Source organism: Nyctereutes procyonoides, unplaced genomic scaffold, assembly GCF_905146905.1.
Source record: "Nyctereutes procyonoides isolate TBG_1078 unplaced genomic scaffold, NYPRO_anot_genome, whole genome shotgun sequence".
Classification (NCBI taxonomy): domain Eukaryota; kingdom Metazoa; phylum Chordata; class Mammalia; order Carnivora; family Canidae; genus Nyctereutes; species Nyctereutes procyonoides.
In genome coordinates this window covers 26,488,503-26,508,130 of record NW_026575125.1, presented here as the reverse complement: position 1 = coordinate 26,508,130, position 19,628 = coordinate 26,488,503, and the positions used below count along the sequence as shown (strand labels likewise).

Here is a 19,628-nt window from a genome sequence, read left to right as displayed (position 1 = left end):
CTATGTTTTTACACCTACATTTGTGGCTGACTCATGGTCGGATTGTTACTTTCCATCTTCTGGAATGAATAGCAGCCTTCTATTCTTACCACACTTCCTGTATGAAACTTGAATTTTTACTCTACAGTGTATCTGTTAATTCATCATTAAACAGACTCTCATTCCAACTTAAGGCAGGAAAAAAATATATAGGTTCAGATTAAGTGACAGTAAATCCATGTTTCAAATAGGAACGTGTTAGTAATGCTTTTCAATTTACTTTCTTTCTGTACTGGTTTGTCTCCTCGCTAGAAAGGGTTCTTTTGATAAAGTTGGTTTCTAGACCAGTGGAGCAGGAGATTGTCATAGGACGTACTCACGCTGAAACTTGTAGTTCCTTTGACGCAGTCTCTCGTTGCGTCTTTGTGTACAAGATAGAGAAATGTGTGCAGTAGCCTACACGGTGGTAGAACCAGAGGGAGGCCTGGTTTAACCCGGGAAGGCTGAAGCCTGGGTTTCTGTGGACCTGAGCGGCAGGCTGTCGCAGTGTGGCTACTGTTTGACCTCGGCCTGCTTGATATTTTCACCGGGGACTTTTTGATGAAGACAGAACACATGTTTTCAAATGTAAACATTATTTAAAAATAAGGTTTAGGGCAGCCCCGGTGGCGCAGCGGTTTAGCGCAGCCTGCAGCCCAGGGCATGATCCTGGAGTCCCGGGATCGAGTCCCACGTCAGGCTCTCTGCATGGAGCCTGCTTCTCCCTCTGCCTGTGTCTCTGTCTCTCTCTCTCTCTGCATCTCTATGAATAAATAAATAAATAAAATCTTAAAAAAAATAAATAAAACTTAAAAAAATAAGGTTTAAAAATGTAAAAATTACACAAAGTGGGGAAGAACACCTCATCTACTGACTGTGAGAGTCAGGATTCTTCAAGATTTTGCTGACATTGTACAGTGGGCTCAGACTAATAGGAAATCCTTGATGAAGGTGAAAGAAACCAATCCCAGATGAACAAGCACAGAGTAGAGGAATCACTGGAAACAGCCAAGAACAGCATCTCCCATTATGCCCACCACAGCATTAGTACCTTGTGGTGTTCATAAGCCTGAAAAGTTTAAGAAGGAAAAAAAAAAAGGTCTTGGGATCACTGAATAATTAGTGTGGGAAATTCTGAGGTCAAACAAAGTTTAACGTGTTTCTTTACCAACGACCTTCTCAGCTTTTAATATGTTAACATGCATTAAGAATTTTAAGAGGCAGATATAATGTGCAGTGTTTCCATAATTAATTTGACCTTCTTTTCATGAAGCGTTTTGTTGGATGACTGATCTGTTGGATGTACTGGGAAACACTGATCCAGAAATTTTACTTGAGTGGAAACCCTGTGTGAGCTTATAATATGGAACAAAAGAAAGTCCTCCAATCCTACTGTCCAGACAATTGGAGGTACCATTCCCAACAGATCATATTTGGAGAGTAGTTTTCTAAAGGACACTGGCAAACCAAGGCATGTCCTATGAGGAATAAATAAAAGGAATGAGGGGAGGGGCACCTGGGTGGCTCAGCTGGCTGAGCGCCTGACTCTTGATTTCAGCTTGGCTCAGGTCATGATCTCAGGGTCATGAGATTGAGCCTTACTCAGCGTGGGGTCTGCTTGAGGTTCTCTCTCTCTCTCTCTCTCTCTCTCTCTCTCTCTCTCTCTCCCTCCCTCTCCCTCTCCCTCTCCCTCTCCCTCCCTTCCCCCCCCCCACTCCTCCCCTCACTCACTCACTCTCTCTCTCTGTCTCAAATAAATAAAATCTTTCTAAAAATAAAATACGGGGCACCTGGGTACCTCAGTGGTTGACATCTGCTTTGGCTCAGGGTGTGATCCTAAGGTCCTGGGATCAAGTGCTGCATCAGGCTCCCTGCAGGGAGCCTGCTTCTCCCTCAGCGTATGTCTCTGCCTCTCCCTCTGTGTGTCTCATGAATAAATAAAGTCTTTGTAAAATAAAATAATAAAATAAAATAAAAGGAAAAGGGCTGAGGAGGTATGAACAGACATGGCAGCTCTAGTAAAATATTGAAAGGGCTCTGTAAAGCCTGAGACCTTCTGGGTTTCTGGTTTTATGGACAGCAACAGTGAGAGTAACAGTGGCACACAGTGGCATGGCTCTTGCTGTCTGCCAGACACTGTTTTATATGCCTCTCATTTAACTCGTTTAAATCTTTTTTTTAAGGTTTTATTTATTTATTCATGAGAGACACGGGGGAGAGGGGCAGAGACACAGGCAGAGGGAGAAGCAGGCTCCATGCAGGGAGCCCGATGTGGGACTTGATGCCGGGTCTCCAGGATCACACCCTGGGCTGAAGGCGGCGCTAAACTGCTGAGCCACCCGGGCTGCCCATAACTCATTTAAATCTTAAAACAACCCTATGAGGTAGGTGCTCTTCCTAGTTCCATTTCATGGCAGAGGGCAAGTAAGACACAGAAAGGTAAATTTAATTCACCAAGGTCATACAACTAGTAAGTGGTAGAGCTGGGCTTTGGACTCTTTGTAGTTGGATTCTGCAGCTTCCGCTCTACTCTGTGGATTTCAGCTCTGTGTGACAAAGCACTTTTGACAGGGGTACCTGTATTCAAGCATTCAAGATCATCCATTAAGGATGTTGGCTCCCTTGCATGGCTGACATTTATATAGTGGCCGTAAGAACGCACTGGCATTGCATAAGAGTTTGGACTCAGTGGTTGTGGAAGGTCTGACAGGTCTGTGGTGCCATTCCAAAACGATGAGTTCACTTGCATGGTTCCTTTCATCTTTAGGTTCCATCATTTTTTTTCTTTCAGTTTTCCACAGAGTACATCTGCAATGGCTCTTTACGCAGAGAAAAGTACTCCACAAAAACTTTTATTGGTACCTCGAATTGATAGCGTTTTGCAGCTAGGAAATTCAAGGTCAAATAGCTCATTATACTGTTGTTAAATTTATAATCGGGTAACGGCTGGACTACTGCTGAAGTGGTGAGCTTTGCAAGCCAAATGACCCATCGGCCCAAACCCTATTGCCTTTCTGTCTGCAATGTATGAATAGATGCATCGTTAGCAAGCCGCATTCCAAGAGGAGCTACATGGGTTTGCAGTGCAGATACTCATTACTTGTTTGATACTAAATATTCCATCCCTGTGTTCAGTTTCAATTGGTCTTGGAATTGGCAGTGTCCTCTGGTTTTTGGCAAGAGCAAATGAACATCATCTCTGTAGAAAGCACTTGCATTCTAGGGCTCAAAGTATCTCCAGAAGATTTTTTTAAGGTCAATGTAGTACATAATAAAAAGAAAATTAAGCATCCAAGAACGCAAGGTGAGTGAGAACCAGCAGAAACAGCAGACTGCAAAAGCAGACCCATAGTAATTTCATAACTTGGAATCATTACACAGATTATTTTTTGAAAACCATGTTTACTCTGTTTTAAAAAAAAAAATCACAGATAACATTGAAAAATATCTGCCAGGAGCCATAGACTTTGTAGAACTGACCTTAAAATGACCAAATAGAACTTGTAGACATTAAAACGTACAAGAACCAAAATTTAAAACTTACTGTATGGGCTTAACAGCAGACTGGATGCTACTAAAGAGAGTACGAGATAGAAGGGATTGTTAGAAATGAAGCATCAGGAGGCCTGTTTAGAGCAATGCGGGCTAGTTTGAGAGAATCTAACATTTATCTAATAGGTTTCTGTAAGCAGAACAGAGATGGAATGGAGGTATTATTTGTTGAGATCATGGCTGAGAAGATTCCAGAGCTGACCAAAGACACTAAAGATTCAAGAAGCCCAGTGAATACTAAAGAGTATAAATAACCTCTAGAAACACAAGACAGAAAAAGGACAAATTACCTTCTAAGGAGCAATAGTCTGCTTTGTTGCTGACAATTTCTTAACAGTAGCAACAGAGAAAGTAAAATAAAAGTGGAATAATAATTCAATGTGCCAAAACAAAAAAAAAAAGGAAAGAAATCCTTTCTGTCTAAAAATCTATACCCATTGAGGATAGCTGTCAAGAATATGCACTTTAAAAAGAGATTTTTACAGACCAAACAAAACCTGAGAAATTCTCCACCAATAAGACACAAGAATATTCTAAGGGATATACTTAGGAGGGATCCCAGATGGAAAATGTGAAATGAAAGAAGCAATGAAAAAAAAAAAAAAAGAAGTGGTCGATATATTGGTCAACCCAAAAGCACATGCAAAAATTAAAATGCCATCTTATAGGGTTAACGAAGATGTAATTAAAATGCATGACTGTAGCAACCTCTAAATGATGGATAAATATATTTTGAGTTTTCTAAAATCATTGTACTATTGGGGAGGAATGGTGTTTATTAAATTGAGACTTTGAAAGGGAGAGAAGTAGAGACCAATGAGCAGCAGCAGGCCATCGTGAAAACAGCACTAGACCCCAGGAGGTTTGGGTTCTAGTAGCATCTCGGCTTGTAGTCAGTTGTCTGGCCTTTGAAAATTGAACACCAATAAAAATTAATTTATTAAAAATAAATAAATAAATAAATAAATAAAAAATACATATTCTCAAAAAAAAAAAAAAGCTACTTCCCTCATCTGTGTCTCAGTTTTCTCGTCTGTAAAATGAAGCCCTGGGGCCAGATGTGTTTTAAAGCCTCTTCATTATGCTTCTGTGAAACACTGAGAAAAAGATTCTCTAGGAAAAAAACAGTCAGTCATTCCTGAGTTGGTTTTTTTCTTAACCTCCTTTGAAATGTCAATACACGCTCGCGTGTCACTTCCGGCTTCCTCTTCCCTTATCTGTTCCAAAACGGGCGCTAAAGCTAGCGCCCAGCCTCAGGTGTGTATTCTGCTCTGCTTTCTCCGTGTGTCAGTTTTGCTTCACTTCCTTGTCATCTAGCAGCCGACCAGAGTCGTGGCAGGTTACCAAAGCCCGAGGGGGGTAGGTGGCTCGTGTGGCTGTGAGGGGGACATCTGCAGAAAACAGGTGTGAAAAGTGGGTCTCGTTGCGCCACTGCCGTTCTGTCTTCCTCGAGGTATGGCCCGTACTGACATCTTCCTCCTTTCCTTTCTCCCCTTCTTTCTCGCCCTGTGAACCCCCCCCCCCTTCACTTTTCCTGCCGTCCACACAGGCTAATAATAAGCCTGAGATCGAAGCGGCCCTCTTCCTAGACTGGATGCGCCTGGAGCCCCAGTCCATGGTGTGGCTGCCTGTCCTGCACCGAGTGGCTGCCGCGGAAACTGCCAAGCACCAGGCCAAGTGCAACATCTGCAAGGAGTGTCCCATCATCGGATTCAGGTATCAGGAACCCTACCCCCTGCCCCGCCCCACGGTGGCATTTTTTTTTTCTTCGTGTTTTGCACCTTGTTATGACTTGATCTTTTATCTCCTTTGCCAATTGCTGTCAGTTTGTTCCTTTCGAGAGTGACTGCCCCGGTCACTGGGCTATTTTGGTGGCTCTGACTCATGAGGCAGGTGGCCCTTTCCACCTCCATTCTGGAGCTCTGCAGAGCCCGGTTCTTGATTGAATGGGCCCGACTGATTGCCCTGCCTCCATGTAGATACTTGTCCCTCAGGGGAATGTAGAGTGACTGTGATGCTTCCTTCCTGGGTCCAGAAAATTCTGACTATTTCTTTGAGGGTTTTTTTTTTTCCTGTTTATAGAAATTCTCTAAGAATCCAGTCTAAAACTAAGAGATGATTCTGTTTGGGGAGACCTGTCACGGTAGCTCAGTTTCTTATTCACTTTGTACTACTTTTGTTCCCTGAACTAACAAGAATTGTTTCAAGCAACCCAGAACTTACTACTTTATCTGTGAATCTGATTACACTCTTGGCAGGGTATCCTAATGAACTTCTAAGGGAATATAAAGTATGCAAGTAAATGAAAATTTCACAAAGCAGCTAAAAAAGGGAAAGGTTCTTTATAAATTTAAAAGTGAGAGAGATAGGGAGCATAGCAGGTTATTATTCTGATATTCTTAAAATGTCACGGCAAACAATTGGCTCTTAAATCTTCAGCCTCGTTGACCTGTTTGGGGAGATGGGATATTTTTAAATGAATGGCTCTTACTGAACAAGAATCCCAAATACACATTTTGAAATGATGATGTATTTAAACATCTGGATCGACATCAGGGTTTCCATAGCAATGAATAAGCTGTAAAGTTGTAAACTAGCTATATGGTCTCTGCCTATGCAGAATCCACTTAACAGCTAAGTAAATACTCTTTCTCTAGTTATGCTTGGACTCGTTTTATTTCTCTGTTTCCTGAGAACTACTTGGTGCCATTGGTGTGCCTTTTATTCACTGCTCACTACTTTTATTTATTCACATATCACTACTTTTATTCACTGGTGTTTGTCCTTCCATACTTCGTGTTGTTGACAAAGAGGTCTTACAAAAACCCTCAGAGGCTTCTAAAGCCTAGATAGACAACCCTGAATAGACAGTACTCACAAAGGACACAGTTTTCCTGCCTTCCTGGTTTCTGGCAGGTAAGAACGATACCAGGGGATGCCGGGGAGGGAAAGCCACAGGGGACCATGTTACATTTCTTCCCTTTCTTCTCTCAGCTTCCCTAGCTAGTGAGATTTATGTGCAGGTGGGAGGTTTTACAACATAGAAAAAGGGAGTGCTTTGGAGGATCTGAGCATGATCTTGTATCGAAATCTTTTGCCCTTACTGAATTAGATTATTTTGGGAAGCGGCACTTTTCTTTCCTCCTCTCCCTCTCAAAAGACGGTTGGGATCTAAAAAAGGTAGTTTTTTCCCCACATTCCCATATGTGGCAGAAGGAATATGTTTCCTTGAATTGGCTAGGGTTCTTATCTAAGAAAGCAAAAGGCAGGGAGAATGGGAAATAATATCATATACTGAGAATGGGGGTGTACGTACCACCTCGTACTTAGATTCTTTTATCCAGCCCAAATTTGTCTTCTCTTGGGGCTTCACTTATCATTTGTGGGTAATGTGGTGGAGTGTAGGGGTTCTGAAGAGAGACACATAAAAGAGATCATCTAAGGAACTACCTCCAGGTGAACCGTGTCAGTCAATCAGAAAATGTGATTAAAGCAAGATGAATTTTCGATGAGAGCTCTTGTTTCATTTGCCTTTATTTTATGAAACTGCTTTCTCTTGATAAATTGTCTTGAAAATAATTGCTTCAGAAAAATGTTTGTCCCCAGAATGAGTAGAGGGCCTGCAATATATCAGTGTCTCTCTCCTGGAAGTTCTTTCAAAGTCTTGTGTTTGGTCTTCAAAAGATTGGAAGGTTGCCAGTATCTTCCTACTTAATCTGAAAGGGTTCCTAGTGGAGTTTAAATGAGAGCTGAAATTTTCTGCCCTCCTTCCATATGTTTTTAGGATAATCTTCCTGCCAAAATGTTTTGATACTGTAGGAGAAGCACCAGAGATATGTAGATGTAGGAAGTTAATCACTTACCTGTGGGATTAATGAACATTGCATTCTGTTTCCGGAATGAAGACTGTGTGGAAGAAGGTTTGTTAAAGAATGTTCTTTGGGAATTTGATTTGAGGAAATACATATGTGTTTGTTTCTGTTTTTTACCAGGTACAGGAGTCTAAAGCACTTTAATTATGACATCTGCCAAAGTTGCTTTTTTTCTGGTCGAGTTGCAAAAGGCCATAAAATGCACTATCCCATGGTGGAATACTGCACTCCGGTAAGTGAGACACCTCCCTGGCATGAGAGTTCGTTCACCGGGGAGGAGTTTCCCTTTGGTACAGTATTGCAGAGCATGTATCATGCCGGGTTTTAGAAGATCCCCCGATGTTCCCCAGCTAAAGCGGCTCCAAATCATAGGCTCTGGATATACTTGAACCCCAGTGAGTAAGGTAGTGTCTGGCGCACATGGAACATCATAGACACTCCACAAATAGGATCGAAGGAACAAACAGATTTTTCATCTTTTTGCATGGTTATCGGAGAAGACGTTTTCATATTTATTTGGCACAGCCCTAGCAGTTGTGTGGAGACGTATTATAGCCACGGGGCATGCTGTGTGTTGGGGTAATGTGGGGTTCCTCCGAATCTATGATCCACTACTTCCTCTCAGTCTAGCTTAACTAATGCTGGGCATTTGCCTTTTTAAAATTTATTTATTTTTACTATCTGTGTATGTATATGTTACATACACACATATATACATATACACACATACATACGTATGTATATTGGTATTTGCCTTTTAAACTCTTCTGTGAAGTAGGTATTATCATTATTCCCTTTTTACGGATGAGGACTCTGAGGCTCATCCTCAGACCTTTATTAAGGTTAAATAATTCATCCAAGGTTCTATAATTAAGAGGTAGAGCTTTCTCCCAAGATGTTGTTTTGGGAAAGGGTCCAGTGGCTTGTAGATCTTTGAAAGAATCGCTGGTGAATTGGAAAGGACATAGAATTGGTGGTCAGACTCACATAAGTGTAAGTGTAAGGTTCTTTGAACACCAGCTGCTTGCTATTCAGTGCCTGCAACGTGGCATAGGCGTCACCTGGGTGCTTACTAGAAATGCAGAAGCTCAGGCCCCGCCCCTGCCTTCCTAAATCCAACCTGCATTTTAGGAAGATCTGCAGGTGGGGGACGCCTGGGTGGCTCAGTGGTTGAGCGTCTGCCTTCAACTCAGGGCCTGATCCTAGAGTCCTGGGATCAAGTCCCACGTCAGGCTCCCTGCATGGAGCCTGCTTCTCCCTCTGCCTGTGTCTCTGCCTCTGTCTGTGTGTCTCATGAATAAATAAAATCTTTAAAAAAAAATCTGCAGGCGGAGGCCACACACATGGAAGTTGGAGAAGCTCTGCTCTCGAGCTTTTCTCTCTTCCGTCATCACAGCGATTATCCAGTTCTTTTCATTGTCTTTCTCACTTGGATTCCTCTGGCGGAGGCATTTGGTGATGGAGAATGAGCCACGCAGTGAATAGAATGACACTCAGTGGGTGAAACCTGACATCACTGTGGACACAGTCTTTTTTATTTTTATTATTTTTTAAAGATTTTATTTATTCATGAGAGATACAGAGGGAGAGGCAGAGACACAGGCAGAGGGAGAAGCAGGCTCCATGCAGGGAGCCCGATGTGGGACTTGATCCCGGGACTCCAGGATCGCGCCCTGCGCTGAAGACAGACGCTCAACCGCTGAGCCACCCAGGTGTCCCGACACAGTCTTTTTTGAAATACCATCAAGTGTGGCCAAGCTTAAGGTCACCTTTAAGACTTCTCCAGACTTACCATTTATCGAGGAGCCCTCGTGGTTGCTATACTTCGTTGTTTCATCATCTCCACTTGTTGAGGAATTACTGCCCCCAGGTAGCAGGTGGTGCGAGCCTTGGAGAGGTGACTGATTTGCCCCAGTTAACCCTTCTAGTTACTAGCATACTAGGCCCAGCCCAGTTTTTGTCTGTTGGTGTTGCTCTTGACCCCCGAGGTCTGTGCAGTTACAGAAAGAGTGCCCTGAGGCGGGACGCTGGCATCATCTTTGACCTTGAGATCATCCCCTCATATGTCTGACGTCAGTGCAATTTCCCTTGCAGACTACATCGGGAGAAGATGTCCGTGACTTTGCCAAGGTACTAAAAAACAAATTTCGAACCAAAAGGTATTTTGCGAAGCATCCCCGAATGGGCTACCTGCCAGTGCAGACTGTCTTAGAGGGGGACAACATGGAAACGTGAGTAGTGGCAAGAGCGAAACAGCCTCTCATTTGACACATACTTGAGCTCCTCTCAGCTGAACACCCTCCTTCACTCCCAGATGCAAACAGTCTCTCCTATTTCTTTCTGTAGATTTCCCTTTAGCTGAAAAGAGAAAAAACAAGCTGATGGTCAATTGCCATTCTCCCACCTTAGTTATCCCGTGACCATTACCTGTGCCGAGAGTCACACTTGATCTCACAGGGAAAGAAACTACGTGGCGGCTGCTAATTCCCTTATAAGAAATATGGGACTGTTTACAGATGAGTGATTCCAGTGTTTCATTTCGATCTCCCTCCCTCACAAATCACTAGGCGTGTGTCTTTTTGTATCTGATTGTGTGGTCATACCCAGTCGCTTTTATCTCCTTTGAAAGAAAAGAGACTCACAGGAAATTTCTTCGCAGTAAGTAGTGATGATTCTCGTGATCTCAGAATGATGATACCTCTACCTCTAGGAAACCTTCTCGTGTTTTCCATCACTGATGGCAATCGCACAATTGTTTGTTTTTCCTTCAACTCACTCTCCACCTTTGTTTGGCCGTTGCTTTTCATGGTGCATACTTAATTGGTTGGATTTTATTTATTTTGACCTTTCAGGTTTGTTTGTTTGTTTGTTTATTTTTTTTTATTTTTTTTTTATTTTTTTATTTATTTATTTTTTTTTTTTTTTGTGGCTGAGTTTGCCTTGTGTCTCTCTTCACCACCTCATTTTTTGTTTTGCAGTCCTGTCACTCTGATCAACTTCTGGCCGGTAGATTCTGCGTGAGTACTTCTGCTGAAGGGTGCTGCTACCACCAACACATTTGCTTGCTTGATTTGACAATTTTTGTTCTGTTGGTTTGGTTTGGTTTTAAGGACATATTAATTTCCCTTCCTTCATTTCAATTTTTTTTCTTCCTGCGGTGAAACCTTGAGAGTGCCATCCACCACAGATCAGGAGAATCAGAGGGAGATTTGTCAGGTCCCCACCTGGTCAGGTTTTAACCAGCAGAAATCCTGGCCTAGAATCAATCATCAAAGAGACTACTGGCTTGTTAGTTATATTCCTGAGAGATGTGTTTATATATTCTTCCATTATAAGCTCCTCTGATTACATAATAACATTCTTTAGCCATATTTTCTGAGTTTCAACACTTCAGGACCTTTGAAAGAATGATGGTTTATCCTTTAGGGCCTGCTGTAAGTGGACCGTTAAAAATCAGCAGGATTTGTTTTACAGTATGATGTTGAGTTGGATGGCATCATTTCAGTGAGGCGTGTGTACTTTTTATCAGGGAATGCCATGCCACCGGACTAATCTTTATACACATGAGTTTCTCAATTTTGAACTAAACCTACTTTGCTCTCCTCTCTAAACTAAATATTCACTTCATAAGTAGTTATACATTTACACTAGAAGGAAAGTGTACTGTATACTATTGGTACATGTTAATAATACTAATATTAGATACCAACAGATAATTGACTTAGAGTTTAGAATGTTATTAGAAAACTCTTTGGGGAGTCTGTGATTTATATAATAGTAAACAAAGTGTGCATTGTTCTAAAAGTATGTTGTATGGAGTTTTTATACCAATGTTTCATTATTTCAGAGTGTACTTTATTAAAATATTTATTTTAAGTCAGACAGCTCTATTATGTATAGTGAGAAATGACCAATTTAGAAGAACTCCACTTATTTTTATTGGGCCTCTTTTATTGTTCCACCATGTAATTTAATTTAAGGTATATCCTTTTTAAAAAATCCTGTAGTGATAAATGCAAGCTATTAATTGAGGTTTATTTTAAGTCTTTATTGGCCTAAAAGAAGTGTAAGGCTTCCCTTTCTTTGTTAAAGCTGCATTATTGTAATTTTGTGATACAGTACCTATACCTGATTTTTTTTACTCATTAAGGGGAGTTATTTAGATTCAATTCTTTTTTTTTCTTTTGCTACTTGTAGGTAATTATTTTCCCTAACCCAGGTAGTTTATATATAGAAGTTTGAACCTTTCCTAAAGGAGAAACTTCAAAACAAATGGATAGGCTGAAATCCTCAGCATGACTGTATCCTCACTAAGTGAATGAATTTACTCTGTGTTGGAATAAGTTTTAGCCAGTTGAAATACCCAAAAGGAAAATATGCTACAGAATGACTTTAAAAATGTACGGATAGAGGTAGTACAAAATAATAAGCAAAGAATAACTAACAATTCCTTGAATGGAAAAAAAAGTTTATTGAATACATCAACCAATGAGGAAAAAAACACAGCAAGTGAGTTAGTTTAATGACACTTATTTTAAGTAGAGGGTGTTTGCCTTACATTTTGAAGATATTTAAAATGAGTAACATCCTATATTAAAATATCTTCCTCTAAAATCTAAAACATGAAATCACTTTGTCTTTTTATAAAAAAAAGTCTGTTCGATTATTCAGAAATAGTGGGAAATTCTACTTTTGAGGAAGAAAACCAAACCCAGAAAGCTATGGTCCCTATTTCTTTAATACCAGCAAGTTTATTAAAGTCTTTACTCATGGGATTATTAATAATTTATAAAATATATTGTAGAGCTCTCCTACTTAGGCAGAAGAACCAGGTCCTGAGGTGTCTTAATTTTGCAAGAATTCCCTGTGATGGTAACAGATTCTCATGTGGATCACAGAATTTGAATGTTGACTGAGATACAGATTTTTTGTTTTTCCTTAGAGTAAACCCTCATTTACCTGTATTTGTCGTATTATTTTTAAAACTAAATCTAGCCTAAACCTTTTATGTTGTTTGTCCGCAAAGAGAGAAACAGTATTCTTTTAGCTATTCTGCTTTGGAAACTAAGCGGATGAAAATTTATTAATGGAGTTTTCACAAAAGAGAAACCTTTGGTGGGTGGGGATGGAATTGGCCATTAATGATAACAGGACTAATCCTTCTGGGTATATCGTTTTGTGTGTAGGAAGGGAGAACAGTGTGGTTACCGTCTCTCAGAAAAGCATTTCAGAAGGCTTTGCATTTAGTTTTGTTTCTGGACTAGATGGTTTTGGTACTTTTACTTATTCTTGTTTTTTTAAATGATCATTCTCTGAACAGTGCTCCCTTTTGGCTCACTTTCTGGTTTAATAGGTATTTCCTTTAGTGTACTACTATTTTTTTTTTTTAGATTTCTGGATTTAGGAGTTCTTGTGCTTATGCATACTGTGTTAGGTGCTACGTACATTAATAAGAAAAACATGGAATTAGCCTCAAGGCTAAGAATTAAAGTGCTGCATAATATTTTCTGCATAAGATTTTACTAAAGTGTTTTGAATTTACCTGCCTAGTTTTCTTGGTATGGATATGCTCAGAGGTCTTGGGTTTTCTTTCTTCTATACACTACCAAGGTAGCAACCATTAGAAGGGAAAACACCCATTTTCCTTCCTGGTGGGCTTTTAGCTTATCAGAAGTATGTAAATGAAAAAAAATATGTAAATGAAAAAAAAGTATGTAAATGAAAAACTGGTTTGTTCCAGAAGATGGGGCTTATAAACCAAATAATCCAAGTACTAAATTATCTCGACCTGCAGTGAATATTTTAAGACGGACCTTAGCATTTTTCTAATAATGTGCCATTCCAGGGTTCTAAGAAATGAACTAAGCTCTACAAAGCTAGAGCAAAGATTCATATGGATATCTTTGGACCTGCCTAGTAAATTGGGTGGCCATCCTCATTTCCTCATGACAGCTTAAAGGTCCTTGTAGTTCATTACAAATTGGATTATGGTGACCCTTGACCTAGACAACACTGGTTGCATAAATAAGATCTCTCAGTGAAGACCTCAGTTCCCTAGTTGTTTGCTATACTGTGTTGTAATCATCTTATGATTGTCTTCTTTAAGAATAGGGATTTCTAGCACATTTCCTATGTAAGCCTAGTTGACTACATGGGTGGGTTTTTTTTTTCCATATAAGAAAAAAACCCAAATGTATTCTTATTAGTCTTGACCAAGTCCATTAATGCTGTTTGGACGTTGGTCTAAACCACTGCTCACTGAATAGGTTACTGTTGACTTTTGGATCCGTGCCTTTACCCAAGGGCTTGCTGTGTCAGGACAGAAATGGAAGAGAACTTTTGTCCTATTCCAATTACAACAAGAAAACCCAAGTCCAAACTGGTTTTCAGAACAGATGGATTCATAAAAACTTCAGGGATAATTAATAGATCAGATATGAAAGAGTGGGGGAAATATTAACCTTTACCACATTTCTTAGTCTCTGGAGCTTAAAAAAAAAGTAGGGTTTTACACTCCAAAAGCATATAGACTATTCATATTAACCTTCAAAATATGTTTCCTTCCCTTCTTGTTTTCTTCTCTGTATGTTAGCACACAGTATCCCTGATAAGAAATGTTTTAGATACTGTGACATTTTATTGAATTTAGTCGTTCCTTTTTAAGACATCACAGTATCGTTTGGGGTCATTCAATTTTATTTTATGAAGTAGTAATATAGCCCTGCTACTAAATCGGTGGTTATATTGCTTCCTTACAAAAACTACACAGACCAAGACATCTTGCTGTGTAGAATCTTAATAGGGCCTGGTCTGGCCTCCGCTGGCCTCCTTGGAACTAAAATTGTTGACTGTGGATGTACTGGGCAAATGTACAGTTTCCATTCACTAAGGAAGCAGCTAATAAATAGCACGGGTGTAAACTATTCCAAATTTTTAACCACCTAGTGCCAACACAGTCTCAGAACTATAGGATGTGAGAAATGACAAGGTAGGAGGACAAACGTCCCAAAGAGATGGTCTCCCCCAACCTTTCCTGTAATTTAAACTTTCCAGAGAATATTTTGATCTCTTTCAATGGCTTTTGGGGAAAAAAAAAGAGGAATTTTTTTGGAAAAAAAAATCAACTTTGATTTAAAATACTTGATGATACCTAAGATACAGGACCAGCCAGATGTGTATATTATCCAGAGTTAGAATAAAAGCATGTTAGGCCATGTATATAACATGACTGTGTGGTGGGGTTTTTTTTCTCCATTAATGGATGGTATCTGTGACTAATCACATTTTCTGCCTTATAGGCCTGCCTCGTCCCCTCAGCTTTCACACGATGATACTCATTCACGCATTGAGCATTATGCTAGCAGGTATGAGACTAGTTGAATGCCAGGCAAATATTGATTGAAATAACTAACCAAGGAAAGCTAACCTATAATCATTTGAAATCTTTTTTTCCCCCCAATCTTGTCTGATTTCTACTAATCCACTTGCCCTCTAACGTGCATGCCATTCTACTGCATGTTGTTTTTGGACACCAGTAAGAGCATTAGTCCAGAACAATCTCCCCTAACCCCGGCCTCTAAGCATCTCTGATAGCTTTGCGATGTTTTGCATACTGAGCACGTTTAAAGAATTGGCTTAGAAACCATCTCACCTTCTTAGAAAACTGCTAGACCAGACATCCGTGTGTGAAGAAATGGTACTGTGTTCTATAGAGCATATGAAAGCATTGGCTTTCCATTTGTGCACTTATTTTGCATCATATGCTGTAAAGAAGAGAAGCATTAATTTTCCTAATCCTTACAACTTTTTGGCCCACCTTCTTTGTGTTTCAGAGAATTTTTATACCCAAAAACCAAATTGCTATGTGTAAACTATCTTATGCTTGTTAAATAAGTCTTTAAGAGTTTGGTTAACTTTTTTTGTTTTTTAGTGGTAAAAAGATTTTATTACTGTCTGAGGGGAAGGAGGTTTCTGAAGGTAAAAATTGGTGGCAGACTGTTCAGAGAGCTTACTATGAGTCCATCCTTTATCTATATTCTAACTGCTAAAAGTTGGTTATCAACCGGGAGAAGCATTAAGTAGCTATATAAAAGTCTGTCATCAGAGGAAAGCTTTAATTGTCTTAAAAAAGAAGGGGGTAGCGAAGGTACAGAGTGTATCTGTTGTTAGGGAAGTTTTTCTTGTAAAAAACAAAGGCCTATTCTCAGTGAAAGGAAGATCAATCTGTGAAGAAGAAGAAAAAAATCAACTAAATACAACCTCCCTTATAATTTATAACATAAATGTAAAGCTACTAACTAGCTGTGGTCCACCACTCACTGCCTCAAGTGGTTAGGGCAACACACACATTCTTTAATTTGAAGGATTCCTTTCTCTTCTTGACATGATTTATCCTTTAGTTTTCAGGAATGTTCGATTAGGTCTTGAATAGATTCTAAGAAATCACATAAGTTTTAATGAGCTTTTACGTTTTTTATCAGGCTAGCAGAAATGGAAAACAGCAATGGATCTTATCTAAATGATAGCATCTCTCCTAATGAGAGCATGTAAGTATCCTGTCTCTTTTTACAAAATGTTCCTCACGATGAAATTGCTTTGAGGGCTTTAGAGGTAGGATAGTGCAGAGGATAGGAATTAGCATTAGACTCACTTAATCTTTCAAGGAGCCATTCATGTACTTTTTTTTCTTTGACTCTTAACCACCTGACACTGAATGAGCTCATCCAAAATGTGATATTATTGGTATTCCAGAGTAGCAAAAACAGTGTGCCTTATTTAATAACAGATTATCACAAGTTTTACAGGCACAAATATTGAAATTATATTAAATGCTTAATCTTTGACCAAACCTGCCAGATATTTAAAGGGATTGGACATGAGTTTTTTTTAAAGTGATGGCTAAGTAGTATTTTCTCCACTCGGGGAACAGACATATAATCTTGGTATAGTTGCATTGGTAGTTCCCATCTGGTAGGTTAGTTGGGCATGTTCCTTCAGAGATTTAAAGTAGTAGATTTTTGTGACTTAGCATCTTCACTAGCTAAATAAGATGAGGCAGTTTTGTGAAGGGTTTCAGAAGAGGGAGTACAAAGTTTTTTGAGTGGGATGATAAGCCAGGCCTGTCAAGTAGAAGGAAACAGAGAATGCAGTGCTAGATATAGCAGAGCACACAGCTATGGTAGGGAAACAGTGGCTTCATTACTTAGTTGGGGAGGTGTTCACAATGAGGAGCACAGAGGGACAACACCAGGAACCAAGGGCCTGAGGTGGAGGGAGCCAATTAAGAAGCTAATACGTAGGAAAAGAGTCAGGATCTACTAACCGAATAGGTAACTTAGAAAAAAATGTAGTCAAAGCACAGCTGTGTCTTTCCTTGGATAAGTTACAGATGTCTCACCAGTTTGTCATGGAGAATCTAGGCAAAGAGAAGAATGATTGGTAAATTTATCATGCCATTGGAATGGCAGCCCAGAGTCACACTCAGATGAGGCAAAAGCCTTTGTGTGCATTAGGCTGAGGGAAATAGTATCTGAGTGGCATTTATACATAACTGGTTATTGAAGACATGAGAACAAGTCATTGAGTAGATAGGTGATCACCTTCAGAGGTGAGTGTTGAATCAGGTCGACACCCAGTCATTTGGATATGACTGAGTTACTTAAAATGAAAACAACCTTTTCCCCAAACAAAAGTAGCTGCGGTGTATTCTCTTCCTCAGTCATGGGGATAAGTATTGGTAGGATTTATGTGAAACACTTTGACAGAAAACTGTGGCCAAAGAATCAACCAAATGTAAACATCTTGAATGATTTGCTTCTTTGGGTCACCAATTTTGGTATTGGAAGCTCTAGCACATTCATATTATTTCAAGCTGTACCTGTAGAGTAACAGCTGCCATCCATTGACTGCCGGAGAGAACAGTCAGAGAAATTTAATTACAGCTCTGGTGTAATTAAATATGGGAAGTTCTTGTAATAAAATTTCAGAATTTGGGAAGAGGGATAATAAGGTAGTAAAATTTCTTTTTACAATTTTTAAATAAAATTTAGCTTTAGCTCATTCTGAGGACATAAAATCCATTTTGACTCCATGTTAGAGGGTAAAACCATCACGTTTTGGAGGCAAGTCTGGGGACGTGATTTGGGGGATTGGTAGACTTCACTTAAATGTTAGTTTTTAACACCCAATAATTATTTTTAGTCAACTTTTCACTCCTTAGCCAATTACCTGGCTTGATCATTTAAGTCAGGAGGATTTTTTTTTTCCTAAATACCTGAATTGTTTTCAACTCAGAAGACTTAGTGAAAGGAATATTAACATCATCCTACTCATATCTAACAAGAAACAAAGAGCCTTAGCCTCTCATTAAGAACAGAACAAAGTTCTTATAACTTAGAAGTATACAGGCTTCTAAGGAGCTGGGAGCAATACATTTAGAAAAAAATTTCTCCTGTGTGTTAGAGAGTTTCTAGTTTTAAGGAAACATTGCAGCTGCCTCCCCAAATGTAAGCCTTTTGCTTCTTTGCTCCTGAAGATCAGTCCTTAAAAGCTGTTCTAAAGAATGAGTTGTTCAGTCTTCTTTTAATTAGTCATCCCAGTGCTTTTCCTTCCAGTTTTTGTTTTTCTATGTGAACAATAATTGAATGAAACCGTCATTCATTTCCAGTTTCATTATTGTTACCATCTTGCCTCTATGGCTTTTGTAAGTTCAAACCGGCTTAGCAACACAGCACTTTGTGGCCATATTGTCCTCCCCTGAAGAAAATATTCATTATTGTAAAGGCTACAGTTGTGGGGTTTTTTTCCTGGTCATTATCACTAAGAGTGTGGGTTAGTGAACAGATTATCTTGACAGGCTTGGTAGCAAAAGCATTATATAGCCAGTGTTATGTCTTTTAATATCTGTTAACTATTGGTTGAACGGTCAACATCGAGTCCCAGTATTTCTCTAATTCTGTAAACTTCTGTAAATTCTTATTTACCCATGTAAATAGGCCAATCAAATTCATTTGGAAATTTGAGCAAAGAAACACTTGGAATTGTCACCTCTACAATCACAGATCACAACCTCAAGAGTATCAAAATGTCTTTAGAAATAGGAAAAGGGGTCTAATTAATTGTTAAGAGCAAATGTTTCTATTTTTAAATACACACCCGAGTCCCTAACCCCCAAAGCAAAATAAGGGGAGAAAAAACCAAAACCTTTGATTTTATTTTCCAGAGATGATGAACATTTGTTAATCCAGCATTACTGCCAAAGTTTGAACCAGGACTCCCCCCTGAGCCAGCCTCGTAGTCCTGCCCAGATCTTGATTTCCTTAGAGAGTGAGGAAAGAGGGGAGCTAGAGAGAATCCTAGCAGATCTTGAGGAAGAAAACAGGTGAGTTTTCTTTCTAGCTTTGTCATTGGTATGCAGAGTGCATACACGTGCACACATAGAAAAGCGCCAGGAATCTTCACTTAGAGTCATTCTGTGTCTAATTGTTTTCTACAATAATCTGTTTAGCTCCATTTACAGAGTCTCTCTCTCTCTCCTTTTTTGTTACCTGAAAGAAGAAAACAAATGCGATAGTATAATTAAGAAGTCCTAATTTAGGGGTGAGAGGAATTAATGCTAATGGTGGTGATTGATTTGTTGCATGTGTTTCAGGGGCTTTGATTTTATATTTGAGAAGTGAGTTTAAGAACAAAGCAAGTCCTGTTAATTTTAAAGTTATATGATTTGTACATGTATTTGGCCATATTACTACCTCAAAGCATTTAAGAAAGGAGGTTCGTTGGCTTGGTCCGACCTGGGAACAAATTCATTCATCTTATTTCCACCCTCAAACACGGAAGTCATTTATGTTCACCATCATAGCAGATTAGTGAGACAATGCCAGTCTCACTGAAAAAATAGAAACAACAGCAGTTAAAATGGTGAAGAAGATACATAAAGACTACAGAGAGGACATGGGTGTAAAAACTCTGGGGTATTATGTGGCATCAGGATAGTAGAAATCATTGGCCATTGACTTTTGTGTTACATTTATTTTATCACAGGTCTGTCTCTTGGTTAAGAGAGGCTTTTACCTGTGATCACTTCTAACTCACGGGGCCTTCTTTAGACAAATGCCACCAGGCAAGTCTTTAAAAGGAGCAGTTGCTCACATTTGTGGGACTTGACTACTTTCATCTCTTTGGTTT

At 39.5% G+C, this 19,628-nt stretch overlaps 1 protein-coding gene across 12 annotated transcripts in view; it reads left to right on the top strand.

The window, feature by feature from the left end:
* Nucleotides 1-19,628, top strand: part of DMD (dystrophin) — a 2,039,779-nt gene that overhangs the window by 1,964,200 nt on the left and 55,951 nt on the right. For 9 of the 12 annotated variants that reach the window (XM_055339022.1, XM_055339018.1, XM_055339021.1 and 6 more), the window contains 7 exons: nt 5,120-5,286; nt 7,563-7,674; nt 9,537-9,673; nt 10,421-10,459; nt 14,741-14,806; nt 15,923-15,988; nt 18,664-18,822. In XM_055339022.1, the coding sequence (XP_055194997.1) occupies nt 5,120-5,286; nt 7,563-7,674; nt 9,537-9,673; nt 10,421-10,459; nt 14,741-14,806; nt 15,923-15,988; nt 18,664-18,822 (746 nt within the window). The remainder of the gene's footprint in view (nt 1-5,119; nt 5,287-7,562; nt 7,675-9,536; nt 9,674-10,420; nt 10,460-14,740; nt 14,807-15,922; nt 15,989-18,663; nt 18,823-19,628) is intronic. The other 3 variants (XM_055339019.1, XM_055339027.1, XM_055339029.1) reach the window with 1 other exon arrangement.